This window comes from Amblyomma maculatum, unplaced genomic scaffold, assembly GCF_055883805.1.
Source record: "Amblyomma maculatum isolate TAMU_Amacu unplaced genomic scaffold, ASM5588380v1 scaffold_13, whole genome shotgun sequence".
NCBI classification, from domain to species: Eukaryota; Metazoa; Arthropoda; class Arachnida; order Ixodida; family Ixodidae; genus Amblyomma; species Amblyomma maculatum.
Genome location: NW_028146738.1, coordinates 39,182,765 through 39,205,987, shown reverse-complemented (window position 1 = coordinate 39,205,987; position 23,223 = coordinate 39,182,765). Strand labels below are relative to the sequence as shown.

Below are 23,223 nucleotides of genomic sequence, written 5' to 3'. Positions count from 1 at the left end.
TGACATTCCACATGTTCACCACGACAAATTCTAAAACATCTAATAGAGGCGGTTTGAAGGCACAGGCGGCGAGTTTGCAGCTCTGTCAGCATCTGCGACTGCCTTGTCGCTTTCTCTTACGGTTCAGTCATATACCTAAGATGCCGAAACTGAAGTCTAAAGCTATTGGCCTCTTGTGCTAATTGTAAGGTTTGCTTTCTTTGCAGCCTTTAATTTTGACGTGATGTGGTTTGCTCTGGGGAATATTTGACACTAACCGGCTACTGGTGTGCAACAAGTGGCCATTGCAGACCGAGGCACGACCATGTTCCACACTGCTCCAATTTCGATCACGAGATATCTACTGCACCCTGTCGCACTTGGCTTCTTACAGTGGCAGCGGACACGCAGCTTAAGGTCACAATTCGATTACCATAAATGAGGCTGGAGAAGAATAGGCTGCACATATTCAAGTATCAACTGGCGCAATACTGCCGTTTGGCAGGCTGCAATGCAAGTTTGCAGCAAAAGTTGTGTTGAGTGACCAGCGATAATGACATTCGCCTACCTTTCGTGCCAATGAGGTATATGGCGCCATCTATTTTTGTATTCAATAACTTCACCCACATATATCTCATGAACTGATAAAGGCGTCAAAGTACCGGATTTAGTCTCCGGTCTCAGCAACGGTCCTAAACCAGGAAGCAGGAAGTCTTACGCACGTTTTAAAACGGCCCGAAATGACTTGTAATGTGCGGCGCAAAACTGACACCTCTCCAGGAAACCGAAAAAAGAAGCTCCACTTGAAGCTTTCCTGAAACGTTTGATGTTGTGATATGTCTTGTGAAACGATAATAACATGTCTAACTCAAGATAACGTGAGCAATGCGCCGTTTTACGCTTTGGTAAATTTAAGAAGATTAAAAGCGCGATGCGAGGGTATTCTAGAATTACGGTAAGCATTTCCGAACTTCACATTTATTTATTACAAACGCTGAATAACAGTTACATAAATGTACTACTCAAAATTATTACAGCCCCCATCGTCACTCTGATGAATGCATATAAGTAGTAGCCGAGAATCAAGCGCTGGGACAAAGACCACTACTCAATTTACTCGGCCTTGAAAGCATAATTCGTACGATTGGCATTAACGACCAATTGTGACAATATCTGAGCCACCAATCGTAGGGTAAGACTAAGGTAGCATGTTGGTCCTCAAATGCGAGGGTAATTAAATGCGTTATTAAACTTGTTACACGGTACGAACGCCTTTTCTTTTACGCTCTGGACGACAACGAAAGTTTTGCAGACGCCATGAATGCATTAGCTCCCGTCACCCATCATCCACACCTCAATCGAAAATTTTAATAAGAAGAAAGCCTTACTTGACTACGTTCGCGATTTCGCTTAGACACAAATAGGCGGAAAACGCCGACTAGAAACGTGCGTGCACGCCTTACGTAGATGAATAAAAAGTGAAGCGTAAATAAACGAGAGTATCAGGTAGAGGGTACAACAATGTCGCCGAATATCAAATGCGATCGACTTGGAAGGATTAAGTAATTATTTACATGGAAATACGTAAATAAACGTCAAAATAGCCGTGCAGGATGTCAATATAAAGGATGGAAGTTCAAACCGGCAGCGACGTCGGAATTCTGCGGAAGCCGTCGAAATAGTGGCAGAAAAGCACAGACAAAAAGGAAAAATAAAATTGAAAACGAAATGAAATGAAAAGCTGAAGAGGAGGAATATTTCACCCAATCGTACGATAAGGTGAAAAATGTGCTAGTGAATTGTTAATCGATTTAGTAGATAATGAGGTTAGGTTTCTTGAACGTGGTATCTGTGCTGGGTCATCTTGATTTTTTTTTTGCTTAACGTGTGGTTTAGTGCGGCAGGGCTTGGGTTTTTATATTGTGTGTTTTTTCAATAATCATCAGTTGGGAGTCAGCGCCAGTCATGTTTGCTTCTTGCTCTTCGTCCTTGTATTTAGCGCTGGTTGTTCAACATAGTTGTTACTTGAACTACTGAAGCTATGTCATTCCCTGCGATATTAACCGAGACCGAGACATCATGAGAGTATTTCATATTCATTCACCGCAAAGCGAAATGAGACAGTTATATTGTAAATTAAAGCCTTTCACTTATAATTCAATTTTACATAGGTGCTATGAATGGAAGCAAAGCTAGCCAACTGGCGCGCTCTTGTTCAAAAGAGCACTTAACTGCGATACAAATATGTGTGAAACCAAAGCTACTACAGCATCAGGACAACGCTGCAGAGAGCTCAACTAAACTGAGAATACCCAGAGGTGCTGGTGCTTTGCCCCAGCAGCACAAAACTCTTAATTTCCTTGAGAATGTTCTATGGCATCTGAATGGCCTTCTCATTGCTCACTACGAATTACACGATAATGTGATCCACACTGATAGATTGGTGCAAAAACTCACCCAGTCTGCGAACTGGTTGATACCAGCCATCCATGTCGATTCACCATTTCTGCATTTTTTGTTTTGTTCATACACGTAACGCAACGTTTTTTTGAATAATGCGAACCTTCTTTTGTCTTCATCCACCGAGTACTGTCGCCCTGCACAAAATTAGTACCATAGAATATTTACTAAACAGTGAATTATTTCAATGCACTTTATTTATGAAATTGCTACCAAACTGGTATATTCGTTCGCAGTTCTTGTGAACATGCCGTTATAAAAAAATGTTTAAATGAGCATGCTGCAAAGGTTTTATTGTAATATGCGACCATAACCTCAGAGCGGCAATTCCAAGCAAACACTGCTTGAAACACGTAGAGATAAGAAACCTGTTAAAAAATATAAGCAATAAAATTAAAAGCGACAACAGGGGTAAGAACGCTCGCCAGAGAAGCGCAAAGATGATCATAAACAAGAGTTTGCGAAGAAGCCAATGTGCTCATTCTGCAACGGCCACCTGGACGTATTCGTTCACTTTGGACGCATCGTCACAATCCTCTCTAAGCCACTAAAAGCTATCAATCATTCCATTAGCAAGATTTCAAGTTTTTTCCTTAAACGCCTCAAATTATGAGAGATGGTTAAGAAGTAGCATTTCGACAGCCTGCTGAGTTACCTTAAGTCTAACGCACCGAGAAGGGAATCTATGATCTGTTGACAGCCTCAAGGTACCCATTCAACAGAAAAGGCGCCTTCGGCTTTGGTTAAAAACCACGTCATGCCAAAGCAGAAGACGATGCGTCATTCCGGGGTTCCTTGTACAAACCTCTGTCCTGTGTTGTCTAACATAATTTAATAAGGGTTTTGAATATTTGGGGGCTGGGATTTAAAACATTCCTATGCAAAATATACTACACCATTCGAGCTGAAATAACGTTCACAAAGTAGCAAAACATCGTCTACGTTATCTGATAAGTGATTCAACATCGGTACTTGCCTAGATTTTCCGAAATCGAGAAAAAACTGCTCTCGGCGGCGTACACAATTTTCGCAGAAGAGAGTCGAAAAGCTATTTTAACATGGTGCGTCATCTGTCGGGCAGCGAGGCAAGCGCGCCAACGGCCGGGATGGAGCTTGTCTCACTGCTCGACAGATGACGCATGATGTTAAAATAGCTTTTCTCTTCTGCGAAAATTGTGCACGCCACCGAGAGCAGTTTTTTCTCGATTTCGAGAAATATAGGCAAGTACCGATGTTGAATCACTTATCAGATAACGTAGACTATATTTTGCTACTTTGTGGACGTTATTTCAGCTCGAATGGGTTAGTAGATTTTGCATAGGAATTTTTTAAATCCCAGCCCCCAAATATTCAAGACCCTGTAGAGTATGACTTGTGTTCGCTTATTGCTAATGTAAGGCTAAAGACGGATTATGGCACTTTATGTTACATGAAGCCATGTTTAATTATGTTTACATGGAATATATTGCATCTCTGCAAAGGATGGTAGACTGCTGCTGATTAAGGGGAAAAGCTAGAAAGCTAGGCACGTTACTGGCTAGGCGGCAAAGGAACACATGAATGACTTCGGTAAAGGCTAGTTCATTTATACCGCTTGCGGTCTTTCATATAAAACAGTATCTTGCATAACCTCATGCGCGTATGGCAATTAATAGCATAATTACAGCAGCAATTATATAAGCAGCAAATTACATCTTGTTTTGCTTTAAGTGTCGTTTCAGGAACACCTCGCGATATTATACCCCGCTGCCACCGCAGAAGATGCCAGTGTGAAACGCTTTTTTGTGATTTGTGTTATTCAATCTGGAATTCACACAAACTCAGTGTGGTAGTTGGAGGACGAGGAGGATGGCAAAACATCTTAATTTTATTATGTCAGTGGAGGGCACCCTCACTCCAGGGTCCCGTTGGCCGAGACTGCAGTAACTGCGCTGCGGGCCAGCTGTTGGTGGCTCTCCTGGCAGGAGTCCTGCAGGGCAGCCTCCCAATTTTCAACATAAGGGTGAGGGAGTAGATAAAGAGGAGTAGCCTCAACCGCTCGTGTCATGTGGTACGGAGGTGACCGCTCCTCGCAATGAGGTCCGTGGAGGGAATAAAAGGAGGGGTACTCGAGGCTGAAGAGACATTGACAACGTTTTCTTATGGCGTATGGAAGGCATTTATGTTTTTGCAAAGCCATTCTTTACGTTTCTCTTTCTTTTACATTACACCTTATTATCAAAACCGCTTAAGAAACCACCTCGCTTAGCACACCACCAAACAGTGGTAGGGGTTATTGGATTAAAGAGGAACCGTAATCTGAAGAAAAAACAATGCCACACACACCAGGATATAGTTTCTATCCAAAAAAGCAAGGCTTACAGTTTTTTCCAAAAGATGCTTTTCGATGTTGGAGTGTTTAGACCAAAAGCCTGTACTACTCTGTCTCTCACAAGGGCTATTTCCAAGGTTTGCTTTTAACTGCAGGAGCAAGGCGAGTAGCCAATTGTGCTCGCCTCTTTTACAATCAATACGCATTGAGTAGGTCCAACAGGATCTGCTGCCTTCCCAAAGTCAAGCTGATTTTGCAACCCGCCTCGTGAGCCAAGACGCATCAATCCCACGGCTTCTCGAAGTCGACGATGCTACCCCCTTTTGTCAAGAAAGGAGCACTTTCGGCGCCGCACACGTGGACTTATCCCTCCGTGTGCGATATCCGTTCCCCGCGGTCTCACCCGTGCAGAGGAGGTTGTGCTTAGGAAGATCCGGGTCGGTGTTGCCCTTACACCAGCTGTAACTAGGACGTGGGTTGGCTTAAAACCACCCCTTGGAGGAGGTGTGTCCGCTGCCTTTTCTTCGCTCTCCTGGCAACTTCGCAGGTTGCACTACGTGGGAATTGCGCGTTGTAGTAGCTGGTTGTGTTGCGGTGGGGTATTCTTTTGCTGTGACAGACCTTATTGTGACGTACCAAGAAACATTATTTTCCGTTTTCACTGGCTGAGGAGTACACATTATGTCGATCGGTTCCAACAGATGTCAGTTTTGGTTTCGCGACAGTTCGGTTTTGCAGTCGACAGAGTTATTAAGCAACTTTTGGAGCAGCCATGGCGCAGAAGTAGGCAAAAACATCGAATTTGTAGCAGCATGTAGCAGGATTTGATCTGGCCCAGTTTGGCGCGATTGGCGCAGCAGTTTCACCACTGGCTGTACAGCAAACGCAGCTGCCCTTGCCCAACACTGTCAAGTTAAGACCGGCGAAATTTTATGATGAAAAATTTTATGATGAAAAGAAAGAAAAAAACTGAAGCAAACGAGAAAACAAAAAACAATTAAGGCTAGCACAGTAGAAAACACAATGGAAAAAATGTGGCATGGTTGCGAGCAGCTCAGAGGCCCGTGAAGGAGTAGTGGCACAAAGAGGTGGTGGCTCTTCTGGGGCTGTTGTCTCCATTGCCGACGTCCTGCATTCAGCGCTTTTCTGTAGTTAAGGGGAGGAGGGAAGAGACCAAAAAGGTTATTTGAGAGTTCACTTCCCATCTCAGTTAAACGCATTTCGTCTGGGCACTTTCACATCTTGCATTACTAAACTGGATGATACCACGCGTGCGATATATCTGTGCGCTACCTTTGTGTGGCAAATCACCAGTCGCCCCTGCCAATGCCCTATGCAACATTTGAAATGAACTGCAGTGGTCTGCAAGTATCAAAATCATCAAAGTACTAGTAAGCAACTGTGCAGGCTTTCCGTGCAACGCCAGTGTGTCTTTTTTTGGACTTCCCGATTTGGGGGGGTCGACTTACATTCGAGTCAACTTACAACCTTGTAAATCTGTAGGTAGGTTTAAAATCAATTTTGAGAATTATTCTTCAAAACAGCATCCAGGTCTGTCAACCAATGGCCGCTGGCGTCACGACGAGATATCATCCGCATGTCGTCTGCTATTCACAGTGTAGGCTGCACTCTAGCATGCACGCGGTGTTTTTTTTTTCTTCAGCAAAAATATTTTATTCCATATTCTCTTTTTTTCTTGGAGAAGCCTTCACCATAATAAGTGACCTTAGTGATCTTCGGACTTGTTTTGGGCTTCGTCTAGAGATCGTCGAGGAGACCGAAATTGGTGCGCTCAGACTGTATTATTTGAGCATACAATCAGGAGTATATTTTTATGTTATGAGAGTTACCTTGTTTAGCAGCAATCGGCCCCGCTTATAAAAAGTACATGTCCAAAGTATCCTTCCGCCTTGTGCGCAACGAAAGGGGGATGGGTTGGCATTGTGCTGCTGATTTCCGAGCTATTACCCGCCGATCATTTTGTACAAAAACTAACAGGAAACCCTAAACAACCATATGTTTACGCGAGAGCACTCCTTACGACATCAGAGGAGCAGACAAAACTTTTGTATGAAGCGGTACCTGTGGACTTGCTGTGACATGCGCGTGTCAGTCAAACTTATATATTTTCAGCTGGTAAATCATTGGTAAAGAATGCGCCGCTTTAGTCCCGTCATCGCAATACCCAACAGGATTTGAATGCAATTTACTGCCCGCAGCGGTGGCGTAGCGGCAGAACATCCGCCTCGCATGCAAGAGGACCGGGGTTTAAATCCCGGTGGCGCGCAATTCTCCACCGGATGAAAGAAAAAAAATCCGCGTGTTGATGGAATTGCATAAACAGGTTTGGGGTGCGACCTGATGCCGGTGAACACCTCCGGCAACGCACTCCCTCACCAGAACAGGTGTTGGCCACCCTGGTGCAGTAAATGGCCGCAACCTCCTATGATAAGCTCCATAAAACCCCGGCCCTCACTCACCAGCGGCTGCGGAACAACTGACCACGGCGGCGGTCAGACCTGTGACGCAGCAGGGGGTGCTAAGAAAGCCTGGCTCCGCTGGACTGGCCGCCATTGGAAACTGACCCTGGCAACGTTTAATGCTAGAACCCTAGCTAGTGAAGCTAGCTTAGCAGTGCTGTTAGAGGAACTAGAGGGCATGAAATGGGATGTCATAGGGCTTAGTGAGGTTAGGAGGCCGAATAAGGCATATACTGTACTGAAAGATGGGCATGTACTGTGTTATCGAGGCTTACCAGAGAGGCGACAACTAGGAGTAGGTTTCCTTGTCAATAAGTATATAGCGGGTAATATAGATGAATTCTATAGTATTAATGAGAGGGTTGCAGGCATAGTAATTAGGCTGAATAAGCGGTATAAACTGAAGGTTGTACAGGCCTATGCACCTACATGTAGTTATGATGACCAGGCAGTTGAAAGCTTCTATGAAGATGTAGAATCGGCAATGCGAAAAGTAAAGACGCAGTATACTGTACTAATGGGCGATTTCAATACCAAGGTAGGGAAAAAACAGGCAGGAGACAACGCAGTAGGTGACTATGGCATTGGTTCTAGGAATTGCAGGGGGGAGTTACTAGTTGAGTTTGCAGAGCGCAATAACTTACGAATCATGAATACCTTCTTCAGCAAACGGAAGAACCGGAAATGGACATGGAAATGTCCTAACGGAGAGACTAAAAATTAAATCGACTTCATAATGTGTTCAACCGCCGCCATTATGCAAGATGTAGAGGTAATCGGGAAAGTGCGATGCAGTGACCACAGGATGGTGAGGTCCCGAATTAGCCTAAATCTGAAGAAGGAACGCAACAGATTAGTAAGAAAGAAACCCATCAACGAATTAGCGGTGAGGGGAGGGCAGAAGAGTTCAGGATCTCGCTACAGAATAGGTTTTCAGCTCTAACTGAGGATGGCGACATTACCCTAGAGGCAAGGAACAATAATTTCAGAGATATCATTGCTGAGAGCGCGGTAGAAGTAGGCGGTAGGATAGTTAGAGAGGATACCGGTAAGCTGTCTAAGGAGACGAAAGATTTGCTTGAGAAACGCCAGAGTATGAAAGCTTCCAATCCAACGGACCAGATCGAATTGGCCGAGATATCAAAGCTAATCAATAAGCGCAAGGTGGCCGATATTAGGAAGTATAACATGGAGAAAATTGAGCAGGCTGTAAACAACGGGGGAAGCCTTAAAGCGGTAAAGAAGAAATTGGGCATAGGCAAAAACCAGATGTATGCGATAAGGGACAAGGCGGGCAACGTCATCACTAATATGGAAAAGATAGTCAAAGTAGCCGAGGAGTTCTATACAGATCTCTACAGTAGCCAAAGTAGTCAGGACCGTAATGAGATTGGCGGTAGGGAAAAACAGTCAGACGTTCCACCAGTGACGAAGGACGAGGCCAAGAAAGCACTAGAAACTATGAAAAGGGGGAAATCAGCTGGAGAGGATCAGATAACTACAGATTTGCTGAAGGACGGGGGGGATATCGTGCTTGAAAACCTGGCCACCCTGTATACGCATTGCCTGGTGTCATCGACGGTACCGGAACCATGGAAGAATGCAAACATTATCCTCATTCACAAGAAAGGGGACTCTAAGGACCTTAAAAATTACAGACCAATCATCTTACTGTCTGTTACGTATAAGGTATTTACTAAGGTAATCGCTAATAGAATCAGGACAACCTTAGACTGCAATCAAGCAAAGGATCAAGCAGGGTTTCGGAAACGGTACTCTACTATCGATCATATCCATACCATCAATCAGATGATAGAAAAATGCTCGGAATATAACCAGCCCTTATACATAGCATTCATAGATTACGAAAAAGCATTTGACTCAGTTTAAACCTCGGCGGTGACGCAGGCATTGCGAAATCAGGGAGTAGACGAGCCATACGTGAAAGTGCTGGAAGATATATATAGCGGCTGCACAGCAACCATAGTTCTGCACAAAGAAAGTAAAAAAATTCCCCTAAAGAAAGGTGTTAGGCAAGGAGACACAATCTCCCCAGTACTATTTACAGCTTGTTTAGAGGAAGTATTCAGAGACTTGGAATGGGAGCACTTAGGGATAAGGGTAGATGGAGAATACCTCAGTAATCTGCGATTTGCTGATCACATTGCCTTGCTAAACAACTCGGGGGATGAACTGCAAATAATGATTGATGACCTAGACAGGAAAAGTAGAAAGGTAGGCTTGAAAATCAATATGCAGAAGACTAAGGTAATATTCAACAGCCTCGGGAAGGAACAGCAGTTTACATTAGGTAGCGAAATACTGGAAGTAGTAGGCGAATATGTCTACTTAGGACAGGTAGTAACCGCAGATCCGGACCACGAAAAGGAAATAACTAGAAGAATACGATTGGGATGGAGCGCATTTGGCAAGCACTCGCAGATTATGACTAGCAGCTTACCGGTATCGCTCAAGAGGAAAGTATACAACAGTTGCATCTTGCCTGTACTCACCTATGGGGCTGAAACGTGGAGGCTAACCAAGAGAGTTCTACTTAAGTTGAGGACAGCCCAGAGGGCTATGGAAAGAAAAATGGTAGGGGTAACATTAAGAGATAGAAAGCGTGCAGAGTGGGTCAGATAAATAACTCAAGTTACCGACATTCTAATAGAAATTAAGAAGAAGAATTGGACATGGGCAGGACATGTAGTGCGAAGAGAGGATAACCGATGGTCGCTGAGGGTAACAAACTGAATTCCAAGGGAAGGAAAGCGTAGCAGGGGGCGGCAGAAAGTTAGGTGGGCGGATGAGATTAAGAAGTTCGCAGGGGTCAAGTGGATGCAGCTAGCACAGAACCGGGTTAAGTGGAGAAATATGGGAGAGGCCTTCGCCCTGCAGTGGGTATAATCAGGCTGATGATGATGATGATACTGCCCGCACCGAAAAAGGGCCTCCCATCCACCGTCGTCTTCATCTCGCCTTCCCCGCAGCCGCGTGCGACTGCGACAGACTTCCGAGCGTAACCTAGCGTTTTTCTGGTGCTTGTCCAGCACGTTAATTGTGACTGCTTCAGCGTAAATATCCACCATTTGGCATTTAAAGTGGGAGCCCGAAACTCCCGTAGATATTTGCCGATTCGCGAATTACGTCTGCACCCACAGTGTGTTTGTTTACATAGCTTTTGTTATGACTGGATATATGCTGCTCATTTGCACGGCATAAAATGTGGGCTGAGCTAGCACAACCAAATCTAACCACTTCTTTTTGCACCCGTTGCACCCTTGTTTGATCACAAATTACAACTGCGCTTTAAGAAGCCCCATGGATGCTGCATACTCTACCTGCGCCGGGTACTCAAAGGTGGCGCCGACAGCTGCCGGCTTGCGCTTGTCAGACAGAGTCACATAAACTCTTCCTGCTTAATGTGCACGCGCTTTGTGATGTTAGCTGTCGTCAATTTGGGTTTGGTACTGCCAGACCTGCACTCGACGCCTACAACCGTTAAAGTTGTGAATGTGTGCTTCGTAATCGCCAAAACACTAGACCCGAACCCCGCTACTCCCGGTATTCCTAGTCTCACGCGCTGACAGTTCGGCGCCGACTCAAAAATCTGGCTAAGGTCGTGGCTGATAAACACTGTTAAGCTACAGACAAGCGCAGCTGTTCAGGCTGTTAACTAATCGGGTGAAGTTCTAACTCTGCCTCCGATTCAACCAAAACAGATCGGGCGACCATCCGCTGTTCAGTTCTATCGGCGTCGTGGGGCCAAAAACATCACACTATGGTGATAGGCGACCATTGGTTGTGCTGGTGTCGTCGCAGGAGTAATGCATCAATAAGGTAAAGAACATAACAACCTAACCATGCAGCCCACTGACTGTGACAGTGCCTTATGCTGAAGAAAATATTCCTTACTCCATATCGCCTTTGTGTGGTAACATCTATATCAAGCACTTCTGCATGAGGGATGACCACTGTCAATTGTCCACAACAGAAAACGAGCCATGTCCTTTGATATCGCAGCCTGAATTGCAGACAACGCTCCCCCGCGTATTTTCTTTCGACGCCACATGAGCATTTCAAAATGTCGGTCTCTCTTGGAGGGAGGAGTTTTCAGATTACGATTTCTATCGCATTATTGTAATATGCGCCACATACTAGGCACTAAATATTTGCGATTAGAATCACAGACCTGCATATACTTCACAGAAGTATAAAACTGCAATACCTCGAACGACCCTGTCATCATCCTTTTAAGTCAATAAAATATCAATGGACTCTAAAAGAAGGCAAACTGGAGCAGACAAGTCGGGTGGATAGATAAGAACAGATAAAGATAGATGGGAACAGATAAAGGCAGACAGACAGACATTACTACTGTCTCCAACTACAGTCTGGTTCTGGGGTAAAATTAAGAGGTCGGTTTCAGCAGGACATTCGCATAATGAAATAGATAAGATGAATAAATAGAGAGCACATCTGCAAACCTGCCGTCTATCAACTGGACGGATGTTTACTGCGGAAGTGTAGGGACGGTGGACTGTGGCCACTTACTGCGCGTGGTGGTGGACTCCATGTGGCTGAGCACCAGGGCCGCAATCTCGTTAAAAGTCAATTGCGAGAACCCACCCCGTAGGCGGCGCACAACGTCCACTTGCCTGCGGATCTCATGCCTGCACGCGCACAGAAACACAGCACTGGCATTGAGCAGCAGCTGGGAGCAGACAGTGCGCGCTACTTTACACTGCGGTAATTTCCATGCTTGAGAACATCACACAACACCAGTAAACACGACACCGAATATATGCAGTCTCTTGCCAAAATATGAAGTCTTCCTCTACTGCTCCAAGCCTTTAGACAGAGGCAAACTAAAAACAAAACCACATAAGCATGCAAAGCCCACAGGCAAGTTCAAAACAAAAGTCTACTTCACAAATTCGACATGAAACCATAAGACACATCATCTGTTATCGACCGAATTCTCCCACGTGTGGAGACATTTTCGAGAACAGCTGTGGGGGCGATACCTGTATTTCAGTACTCTTTTTTACCTTGTAAAACCATTATCTTGTCTTAAAAGTGGTCTCAATGAAGGAGGTAATCTATTTACACAAGCCAACTTATTTTTTTTTTGTGTTCACATAATAAAAACTTCACAGATTGTTAAACAAGCACACAGAAGCCGATTTAGCCGCTGATGAATCAGTGAGCCGAACTTTGATACTTTAGCACTTTGCAGGAACTATGAAGGCAAAAAACCTCACCATCTCTCTGCGCAATTTTCAATGCTTGTTCACATCTTCTGGTTATATTTCCTAATCATGAATGCAATGTGGCTACGGATATAATTGAGTGATTTCATGTGAATAGCAGAGCCTTGGAGGAACATGGGGCCGTTCTGCTCTTTCTGTGATCGAAGAGGCAGGAGATCAACAGATGAGAACTGCGCGAGACAGTCAAGAGGGCCAAACCACATGCCGCATCTCCACTTTTTGCCATTTCTGCCTCCTACTTCGCACTGCAAACTGCTGAGGTTGTTTGTTCGTTTCTTCCCATCCCTTCTTTTCACCGCAATTTTACTCTCGTTTACTTTCTCCACGAACCACGCAGCCTTCTTTCCACGTCCGTAGCCAGCTTTAGTTTTTTACACTATGCGCCGCATGATTTTCATTATGTTGCTAAGGCATAGGTAACGTTGGCTCCTCCTCAGAGCTGGCGAACCTGGTGGTAAAGCCAAATAAAATACACGCATTGCGATTGTTTTATTTTAAAAAATATGCCTCTAGATTCTAGGTAGCGGGCATGCGATGATGCCCTTTAGTAGGAAGTACATTACCGCGACCAGACACACTTTACTATAAAGGGGTGACAAACACACTGCAGTCTATGGAAGACGAATTGGGACTTCAGTTACACTTTCCTACTATATTTGAGATTTTACTATATCTGTGTTCACTTTAGTGGGATTCTACTGTAATATGCTATGGCAATGACTAATCTGGCTTGATTCAAGTCATTTCAGCCGATAAACCACACCGCCAAGAAGAGCTACAGAACAGAAGAAACCAAAAAAAAAACTCACACTGTATAGTTGGGCTTCTGTTCCTTCACCATGTGTACTATTTTCTCTATCTGCCTCTCCGACTGTAAAAAGAAACGAAACGTGGTAGAAATATTTCAATACAACACACAAGCTTGCTCAAAATGCACAAATAAATGCAATTAGCCCACGCTCGCCTTAACTACCCCACCCCGAATGAAAATTTGGATCAACAGCTGCGTGTTTTGAGTGATCATTTTGTTTGACCGATAGCGCTGCCGAAAGAGCACAGCTGTTTAAGTACAGAGTGGTGATTAAATGCCCTAATTTCTAGCCTACGCCTGGTCTACAGTCCACTAGCACGGCCGCTCAATGGAGGCGCACTTGGTGCGGGCCGTCGCGTCGCGCCTCAATGGCTGCGGAAGTGCGTATTGGGATAATTTACAGTTTCCGCCGTCATTCTCCGCGAGGGCGCCACCAGTCATGACGAGGCTCCGCCGGCACGAACGAGCAGACGACGCGGAAGGAGCGCGCTGGATGTGTTGGCGCTTGTTTTCGTTTTGACTACTCAGCATAACCGCGTGGTTCTGATAGTTCTGCATGCGTGCCATCGGTGTCTGTGTCAACAGCGTCCTAAGCGCATGTAGCACCATGCCAGGCAACTGCTGTGTGCCGCTGTGCACCACGAATGCAAGAAAAAATCTGAAGATCGGTTACAATGAGTTCCCATGCGATTCACAACGTTGAGCAGCATGGCTGAAAAACATATCTCGGGGGGGCTAGGACGGAAAAGGAAGCCGTTGGGAGCCGGTGAAAAGTCACTGGTAATCTCACTGTACTTCACAGATGAGGACAACAGGAAGAACATAAAACTGAAGATCCCGCTTCCTTCAGCCGTCCCCTCCGTGTTCCCGAACTACCCACATCACAAGTTAAGTTACCCTTGAAAAAATGAAAGCGCGCATGCCAATAAATATATTTTCACCACTTGTTATAGCTACACTTCAATTCCTCCTGGACAACTCCCAGTGTCATCCTAAATCATGTGAGTTTCAAGATAGCTCCGCTACTATCACTTTTATGACAGTGATATCAAAATGGTATGCCTTGCACAACATCACATCAGTGAAGCCGTGGAAACACCAAGAAGAGTCGCTTTATTTGTCAGATGACGAGCGACTCTGTTGGTTAGGGTTGGACTTTGCCATATCGAAGACATTCAGGTCCAAGGTGGCACGTCTATGCAAAGGCTAACCAAGCAAACGTACGAAGCAACAATCATGACAACCAGATAAACAGTGGCGCTAATTCAGTACCTTTTTGATCACATCAAGTATCTTACAACAATGTCTTCTGTGTGTAGTGCATTGCATTTAACCGAATCTTATTCTCAGCTTCCGATACGCCCTAAAGCATGCTCTCAACAGCGGGTTAGTAGTATCGCTTTTTAGCAGCCTAAGGCAATTGAATGGCGGGAACAACAGAGTTGACGCAAATGCTACTGCTTTCACCTCTGAAAAAATACTGAAGGTACCACTAGCGAAAAAAGAATATCGACTGAGATTATACACATTTTGCTATGCTTGGGCAGGTTGGCATCTTGCAAGCATCAAACTGCAGATGCACCTATCAATATTTAGGCAACTGTAAAACTTGGCATTCGTGATTATAAAAGTCGTACCTTGCCCACTGCCATCACGTCTGCTGCGAGACAGTTTCCGAGTCAGCTTACATTCATTCATTCATGTGTGGTGTGAACCAACAGCTGACATAGGGTTAGCACCGATTGCTTTCTTGGCTGGTTACCTTGCACGTCCATGTGAAGAGAAGGTATACATATTTTTACAGAATCTCATGAAACATTTTTATTTATTTTGTTTTCAGTGCCTTCCCTTGTCTTCATTATTTATATATTACGAAAGTTTAAATATCTTTGAGTGCTTACTTTAGAGTGTCAATAATTTTATTTTAATAGTCCCCATCCTTTTATTAATTTTGTGCCTTAATTCCTGCAAACCCCTGGACTTATCAAAGTTCTTGATGATGGACGCCTAAGGTATCTGAAAATCACCATGCACCTTTGTTACAAGGTGATGAAGTGCCCGGAGGTCAGTAGAAGCAGCAAGCTGTGCAACATGTTGGTTTCATCCCTTCTTCCCAATTTCGTGCCATTTCCGGAGTTGATTTGCGAGAGAGAAGACCGCAGTCACACTAAGGACCTAACCAAACCAATGCGACCACTGCTCACCAACAGGACAGGCAACATAATTCTGACAGTGAAAACAACCACGCTTGCACATAAACTTTCGAAGAAAGTTCTTCGCTTGTCAAATAAGCCTGCGTGTCTTCTGTGCATCACGCGACTTCATAATCAAACGAAAAAAAAACTGCCTTAGCCTGCGGGCGTGTCGTTGTTTCTGTCTTTTGTTGTTTCTTTTGCAACAGTTTGCAACAGTTTGTGTTAGCTATCGTGTTTAGGTGGTGGTACCCACTTGAATATTATTTCCAGTGAAAACGGAGGAACAGGCTGAACAATAATATTGAACGCTACATCCTGAATTCTAAGTTTCCAGAAAAGTGCACGCTGAATAAATGGCCCCAAACCTTGTCCCAATTACAAGATTGTAATATGTAATACGTTATTACAGTGGCTGAAACGCAACTAAATGGGTGCCCACTCAGCGAAGCGCACGACTGCCTCGATTCTCGTTGTAAACGGAAGTCCACGAATGACTTGGAAAATCCCAGTGATGATGACATGCTGCTATCCCCCTTATAAATAGCAAACTTGCACGTAGCATCACATAATGTGTGAAACGCCGCTCATAAATCCTAATCTGAGCAAGCGCCGACCGCGCGGACGCTGAAACGAAAGTACAGCCACGGCCGCTGCGCGCCGCTCTCCGCCCGGACAACCCGGACTCGTCACGAAGCGGTGGCGCCGCCGCGGTGGCGATGAGAACTAGGCGCAATACGGCTCTTCCGGGCGACGCGACGGGCCGCACCCAAGTGCACCTCCATTGAGCGGCCGTGCCATTAGGGCTCGCTTTTCGCAAAATTACTAAAGCACTAGCTCTAGCATTCATCACCGCTAAAAAGACTGACTGTATGACTGCCTCCCTGAAGTTGAAAGGAAATAATCATGGCTATGACAGATCTGATCACGCAGCAGCACTAATAGACCGGTTTCACTGGCCCCTGCACACACCATAAGAGCATAATGCTACTGCTGCAAGTAATAAATCATAGCCTGGTCTTTATTTGCCACTCTAGCGTGCTGTGCGCTGAAGCCAATGGGCAGAGCGTATATTTTAGAGCGAGCTTACAGAACTTATTTCTAAAAACGTAACTGATGTATAGACAAAACAAGCTCTACCAAAAAAGACAGTTGATCCACACAAGCCAAAGAAAACAGGCTAAATGCTCACCCTGCTCTTAGTCGGAGAGGATGGACAGCTGGAATACAAGGCTTCCTTCTCCAACATCCAGTGTAGGTCCCAGAAATCAGAAACCCGCCGCCCCTCTGTTGCAATACAAAGCACGCGTAACGGGCAGCTTAGGAGACCCGAAGCATACATTCCAAACATGGCATCTGCAGCATTGTTACAGGTAATACCAGCCATAGAATCACACATGCGAGACCACACATGTAAGAGGTCTCCTCCTTAAACGCAAACCCAAAAACCTACAGCGAGAGAGACCCAAGAAACAAGTTTTTTGTTTGTGGCACAAAGGATAAACAATTGGCATCTAGTACCGCGTGGGATAGCTTACTGTCTGCCTGCAGTACCTTGTGGTTGCTGAAGTTCTATGCGACAGCATGATATCAAGCAAGCTTATATCCCTGTCACAACTACTAAATTTAACGTCGCTCGAACTGAATGCACACTCTGATACCCCACATGCTACAGAAACAAGCATTGTAGAGCCATCAAAGTTGAAAAGTCCATTTAGTTTTGCTACAAAAACGAGAATTTTTGTGTGGGACTATTTGCAGTGCAAGCTGTCATGGAAAGCTATTACACTGCAGTCCACGTTAACGATACAAGATATAACGATACATCGCTTATAATGAATAAATTCTCCGGATTTACCAGTTTTTTCATTGGCCTAATGTAAACTGATCCAGATATAACGATTATCGCCGGTACACTGGATACAATAGCTTTATCGCCACCCGGTAGATGTTTATCACTAAAATTTCTCTATGTTTAATGAAAGATAAAATGCTAAGACGGCGATGTGAAAACTTGACATACGCAGCAAAAACAAACTGTCGTAGAGAAATCCGCGAGCGGCATTGCATGCGGTTAGGAAGTGAGTACTACCATCATCATTACTGAGTGCGCGATAGAAGTAGGCGGTAGGATAGTTCGAGAGGATACCGGTAAGCTGTCTAAGGAGACGAAAGATCTGATTAAGAAACGCTAGAGTATGAAAGCGTCCAATCCAACAGACCAGATCGAATTGGCCGAGATATCAAAGCTAATCAATAAGCGCAAGGTGGCCGATATAAGGAAGTATAACATGGAGAAAATTGAGCATGCTGTAAAGAACGGGGGAAGCCTTAAAGCGGTAAAGAAGAAATTGGGCATAGGCAAAAACCAGATGTATGCGATAAGGGACAACGCGGGCAACGTCGTCACTAATATGGAAAATATAGTCAAAGTAGCCGAGGAGTTCTGTACAGATATCTACAGTAGCCAAAGTAGTCGGGACCGTAATGAGCTTGGCAGTAAAGAAAAACAGTCAGACGTTCCACCAGTGACGAAGGACAAGGTCAAGAAAGCACTAGAAACTATGAAAAGGGGGAAATCAGCTGGAGAGGTTGAGATAACTACAGATTTGCTGAAGGGACGGGGGGGATATCGTGCTAGAAAAACTGGCCACCCTGTATACGCAGTGCCTGGTGCAATCGACGGTACCGGAACCATGGAAGAAAGCAAACACTATCCTCACTCACAAGAAAGGGGACTCTAAGGACCTTAAAAATTACAGACCAATCAGCTTACTGTCTGTTACGTATGAGGTATTTACTAAGGTAATTGCTAATAGAATCAGGACAACATTAGACAGCAATCAAGTAAAGGATCAAGCAGGGTTTCGGAAACGGTACTCTACTATCGATCATACCCATATCATCAATCAGGTGATAGAAAAATGCTCAGAATATAACCAGCCCTTATACATTGCATTCATTGATTACGAAAACGCATTTGACTCAGTTGAAAACCTCGGCGGTGATGCAGGCATTGCGAAATAAGGGGGTAGACGAGCCGAACGTGAAAGTGCTGAAAGATATAGTGGCTGCACAGCAACCATAGTTCTGTATAAAGAAAGTAACAAAATTCCCATAAGAAAGGTGTTAGGCAAGGAGACACAATCTCCCCAGTACTATTCACAGCTTGTTTAGAGGAAGTATTCAGAGACTTGGAATGGGAGCAGTTAGGGATAAGGGTAGATGGAGAATACCTCAGTAATCTGCGATATGCAGATGACATTGACTTGCTAAGCAACTCGGGGGATGAACTGCAAATAATGATTGATGACCTAGACAGGAAAAGTAGAAAAGTAGGCTTGAAAATCAATATGCAGAAGACTAAGGTAATGTTCAACAGCCTCGGGAAGGAACAGCAGTTTACATTAGGTAGCGAAATACTGGAAGTAGTAGGCGAATATGTCTACTTAGTACGGGTAGTAACCGCAGATCCGGACCATGAAAAGGAAATAACAAGAGGAATAAGATTGGGGTGGAGTGCATTTGGCAAGCACTCGCAGATTATGACTAGCAGCTTACCGGTATCGCTCAAGAGGAAAGTATACAACAGTTGCATCTTACCTGTACTCACCTATGGGGCTGGAACGTGGAGGCTAACCAAGAGAGTTCTACTTAAGTTGAGGACAACCCAGAGGGCTATGGAACGAAAAATGGTAGGGGTAACGTTAAGAGATAGAAAGTGTCCAGAGTGGGTCAGAGAAATAACTCAAGTTACCGACATTCTAGTAGAAATTAAGAAGAAGAAATGGAAATAACTCAAGTTACCGACATTCTAGTAGAAATTAAGAAGAAGAAATGGACATCTGCAGGACATGTAGTGCGGAGAGAGGATAACCGATGGTCGATGAGGGTAACAAACTGCATTCCAAGGGAAGGAAAGCGTAGCAGGGGACGGCAGAAAGTTAGGTGGGTGGATGAGATTAAGAAGTTCGCAGGGGTCAAGTGGATGCAGCTAGCACAGAATCGGGTTAAGTGGAGAAAAATGGGAGAGGCCTTCGCCCTGCAGTGAGTATAATCAGGCTGCTGATGATGATGATGATGGTGGTGGTGGTGGTGGTGGTGGTGGTGGTGGTGATGCCTCCGCTAGATGGTGCGCCCACCCGCTTACACGTAGGCTCCTCTATCTATAAAGGAGCCTTAGGTACTTGTGGTTTCGGGCGCCATCTAGAAGCGGCAAATAAAAGCATCCACAATCGCGCTATTGCCTTCTCAAAATCACTTCTTTTCCTGTTTTTGTCTCCACTCTTAACTTCTTCTACAGCTCTTCTAATAATTTTTGTAACTGCATCTAGACCGACTTTATTTTGCAGGTGATTATGCATTTACCAGCAATCTGAACGTTTGCAGCTTAGGCGCAGTTTAATGACCGTGCGTTTCGCTAGTATTCGTAAACACCCGAATTTTGAATAATCAGAGCCTCTGTTTCTTTTTATACACGGCTCACGGAACGAAAGGGCGAACTGGCTCTCAAGAGGGCAAAAGATCCATTGTTCACGTTTATTAAACTACGACACAATCGTTATTTGGTAAGAGCAATTGAAAAGACAGCCGAAGGCGAGGCTATAGTGTTGTAGCGAGAGAGTACCTGCGGCTCTTATGAGGAAGGGCGGAAAAGCAGTTGTTTTGTCGCACCACTAACACAGCCGCGGAAGATGCACCCAGCCACCCAGCTGCAATGGAACGGTTTGGGAGGCTGATTGGACGCGGATCAATGAACGAGAAAGAGAGAGCCGGCTTTCTCCAATAGAACCACTGCTCTCTCCTTAGCGACCCAGATTTAAGTCAGACAGCGAGCCATTCAAATGAGGCGGGTAAATTCAGTGAGCTCAGCCGTACGCAGTTGCTCACTTAAGTGAGCCGCTTTGCCCATTTGTGTTTGCAAGCCTTCTTGTTGCTCACAATGCCCTTGAAGTGGTATAAGTTAAACGTAACATAAATGTAATTAACTGTTTTGCCTTTTTTGATAACTAAATATTGGACTCACTTCAACATGACTTTTAGAGATTTGAGTCTGTGTCTGATGAGAAACTATGCGGATGAATCGTCGAGCGGAAGTGTTCCATCTAAATGACAATACTCTAGAGTCCGACCGGTCCGACTACTGGCGTACGAAGTGACTGGCATTGCGGAAGCTGGATCGAAAATCCAAGCAACCGTAAATTCAACTAAAACATCAGTGCAGGAGTGCGAATGACACTATAGAAGCAGAATGACGGAAATTTCGGAGCAGTGAGACAATAGTAGCAACCATGCGAGGTGCGACATCCTCCTGCCGAACAGCATGTAATGAAATCGAGCCATGGTTATGAGATGTGAAGAACATGCGAGTTAGTACGAAGTCGGCCACGTCGTGCGAGTGTGTCTGGGTTATGCGTTTTCTAAAGAGTTACGAATTTACTCTAGGTGCCCAGAATAGCTGTCTTTAATAAGCCAAGTGTCTCTAGTAATCACGTCTCTTGTATGCGATGTTACCATGGCAAACATAAGAAAACCAACCAAAGCATTTTTAAGTATGTCTCATAACCGAGTGTCTCTTGTAATCATGTCTCTTCTAACAAGATTTTACTGTAGCAGGAAGAGAGCAAAATCCTGACGGTACAAATCCGGTAAATATGAGTTCATAAAATTTGCCAACCGGCTGGCACTGTTTACAATGGCTTATATAAATCTGTGAGCTGCGACCGCAAACCTAAAGGTTTCTATATCACCAAGACATACGTATAGCTATTGTTTTATATACATGCAGATAATGTTGGCATCAAGGCAACATGTTGCATACCATCACTCTGGGAGTCATTAAGCCTAGCCATTTCAATATAGAGTCATTCCATAACAACTGATCCAGACTGCCCATTGTGGTCTTTTCTGTCACCATGACAAATGCTATCCCACGTTCATTTAAAATGTTTTCCAAGCCGTGGTGGTTGCCATTTTAAGTTTACAAGCGGTATCAAAACATAGTTGCACAAAACAGTTTTAAAAATAATATTTTTTTTAACCATAACTGTAAACTTCTTTTATTAAAAAAATTTCATCTTTATTTAGACATAGAGTGTTTACTTCCGGGTAGAACAAACTTTTGCGACTTTTTCGCCCTCACCTCGTTGCTAAAAATTTTTTTCCTCCCAATTTCTGAAAATACTATGCCTACGGAACTATTATAAATTCAGAGACCAGTGTCATAGAGGACGTGTAAAAAGCATTCAGGGTATATCCAGATCCTCTGCCACGCTACCATTTTATATTTTGTATAAATAACCTTAGCAAACTTTTTTGTTGCTGAAGCTGGCAGTGCCCAAACCTAGTGCACCAATTTATTTAATTAGAGGAGTGCTGGTTCTGCGCAAATTTGAAGCCGACAGCAAGTGTGCTGCAATGAAAAGCTAGCACGGAGCAACGCCATGGTTGACTGCAAGGACACAAGTTTCAAAATTATTTTCCTAAACAGAACTTTTCTGATTTAAACTTTCAGAAATGAACTTCAACCATGAACCAACTAGCCCAAAGCAAAGTACTTCTTCAGAAATAAACGTCCTCGAATTGTACTATGCAGACTTACCATCTCACATTTTTACTACAACACCCTCAACAACTTGACCAAATAACTGAAATTACTGCAAGAATATATAAAAGTTTAAACTGCATTCTTTTCTGCACCTTATAATGTATCAACAAAAATAAGAAAAACGTTCTATTCATTACACAAGAAAGCACAATGTGCTCTACTTGAGAGAAAAATGATTCATCTCATAATTGTGCTTAGTATGTTATTTTTACAAATTATTTGCATGGTTGCATTCGGCTATTGCTTGCAAAGTTAACAGACGTAAAAATATTTTTTCGCCAAAAAGAAACTGGAATAATCGGTCACAGTAACACAATAGGCCTTGATTTTTAAAGAAGAAATTGAAAATGGCAAAGCCAAAAGTGTGGATCAGCTAACATGGAATGATCCTTAGTTAAACTGAATGCCACGTTCCTGGCAAAGAAATAGGTAACCGTAACACAAATGCCCCTAAAAGATGTGCAAAGATGCTAGGTACGTTCTAATATATGTTACTGTGCGCAAATATCTAAATTTCCAAACACAAATGAAATACGAATACGGAAGAAAACATTCAGTGAAAAATAAAAAAAAAGCAAATATTGTCACTTTTTTTTTAAATCGCTCATGTACACTTTACTACAATATCTAGGAATAATTTTACACAGGATTTGGCATACCGGCTCATTTTACAACATGGACCTGCAGAAAAAGAGTGGAGCTGTCATATATCTGCCATATACGTAAATCCTCGTTAATTCTGTCCTCAGGTTAGAAGGAAAAAAAACGTTGTTTACAGTAGGGAACTGCTTGCATCCCAGTATTTGCACTCGAAGTGCTTCGCCTTGTGCACACTGTCGGGAACACTCAGAGGCTTCCGCTACCCACATTGCAGTGCATCACAATAGTAGTGGTCTCCTCTCCCCAAAAGGACACGGTTATCTTATGGGGGTGCTTCCCCGAAAAAAATAAAAGAAGCAACTAACAAGAACCGTTTTTGCATTGCGGTAAATTACACCGTATTTACTCGCGTGCGAGCCTCTTGCATAATGACCCCCCCCCCCCCCCCCCTTTAGCCACTGAGAACTTTAAAAAAAAGCAAGCGTTCGTTAGCGTGCCCGTTTTTTGCTG

General features: G+C 44.1%; 1 protein-coding gene across 1 annotated transcript in view; it reads right to left on the bottom strand.

The window, feature by feature from the left end:
* The window catches only part of LOC146172609 (uncharacterized), a 94,897-nt gene that overhangs the window by 55,573 nt on the left and 16,101 nt on the right, over positions 1-23,223 (bottom strand). The window contains exons 9-11 of the mRNA XM_084585816.1: positions 16,699-16,862; positions 13,313-13,374; positions 11,785-11,903 (exon numbers count right to left, since the gene is read on the bottom strand). Coding sequence (XP_084441942.1) covers positions 11,785-11,903; positions 13,313-13,374; positions 16,699-16,862 — 345 coding nt within the window. The remainder of the gene's footprint in view (positions 1-11,784; positions 11,904-13,312; positions 13,375-16,698; positions 16,863-23,223) is intronic.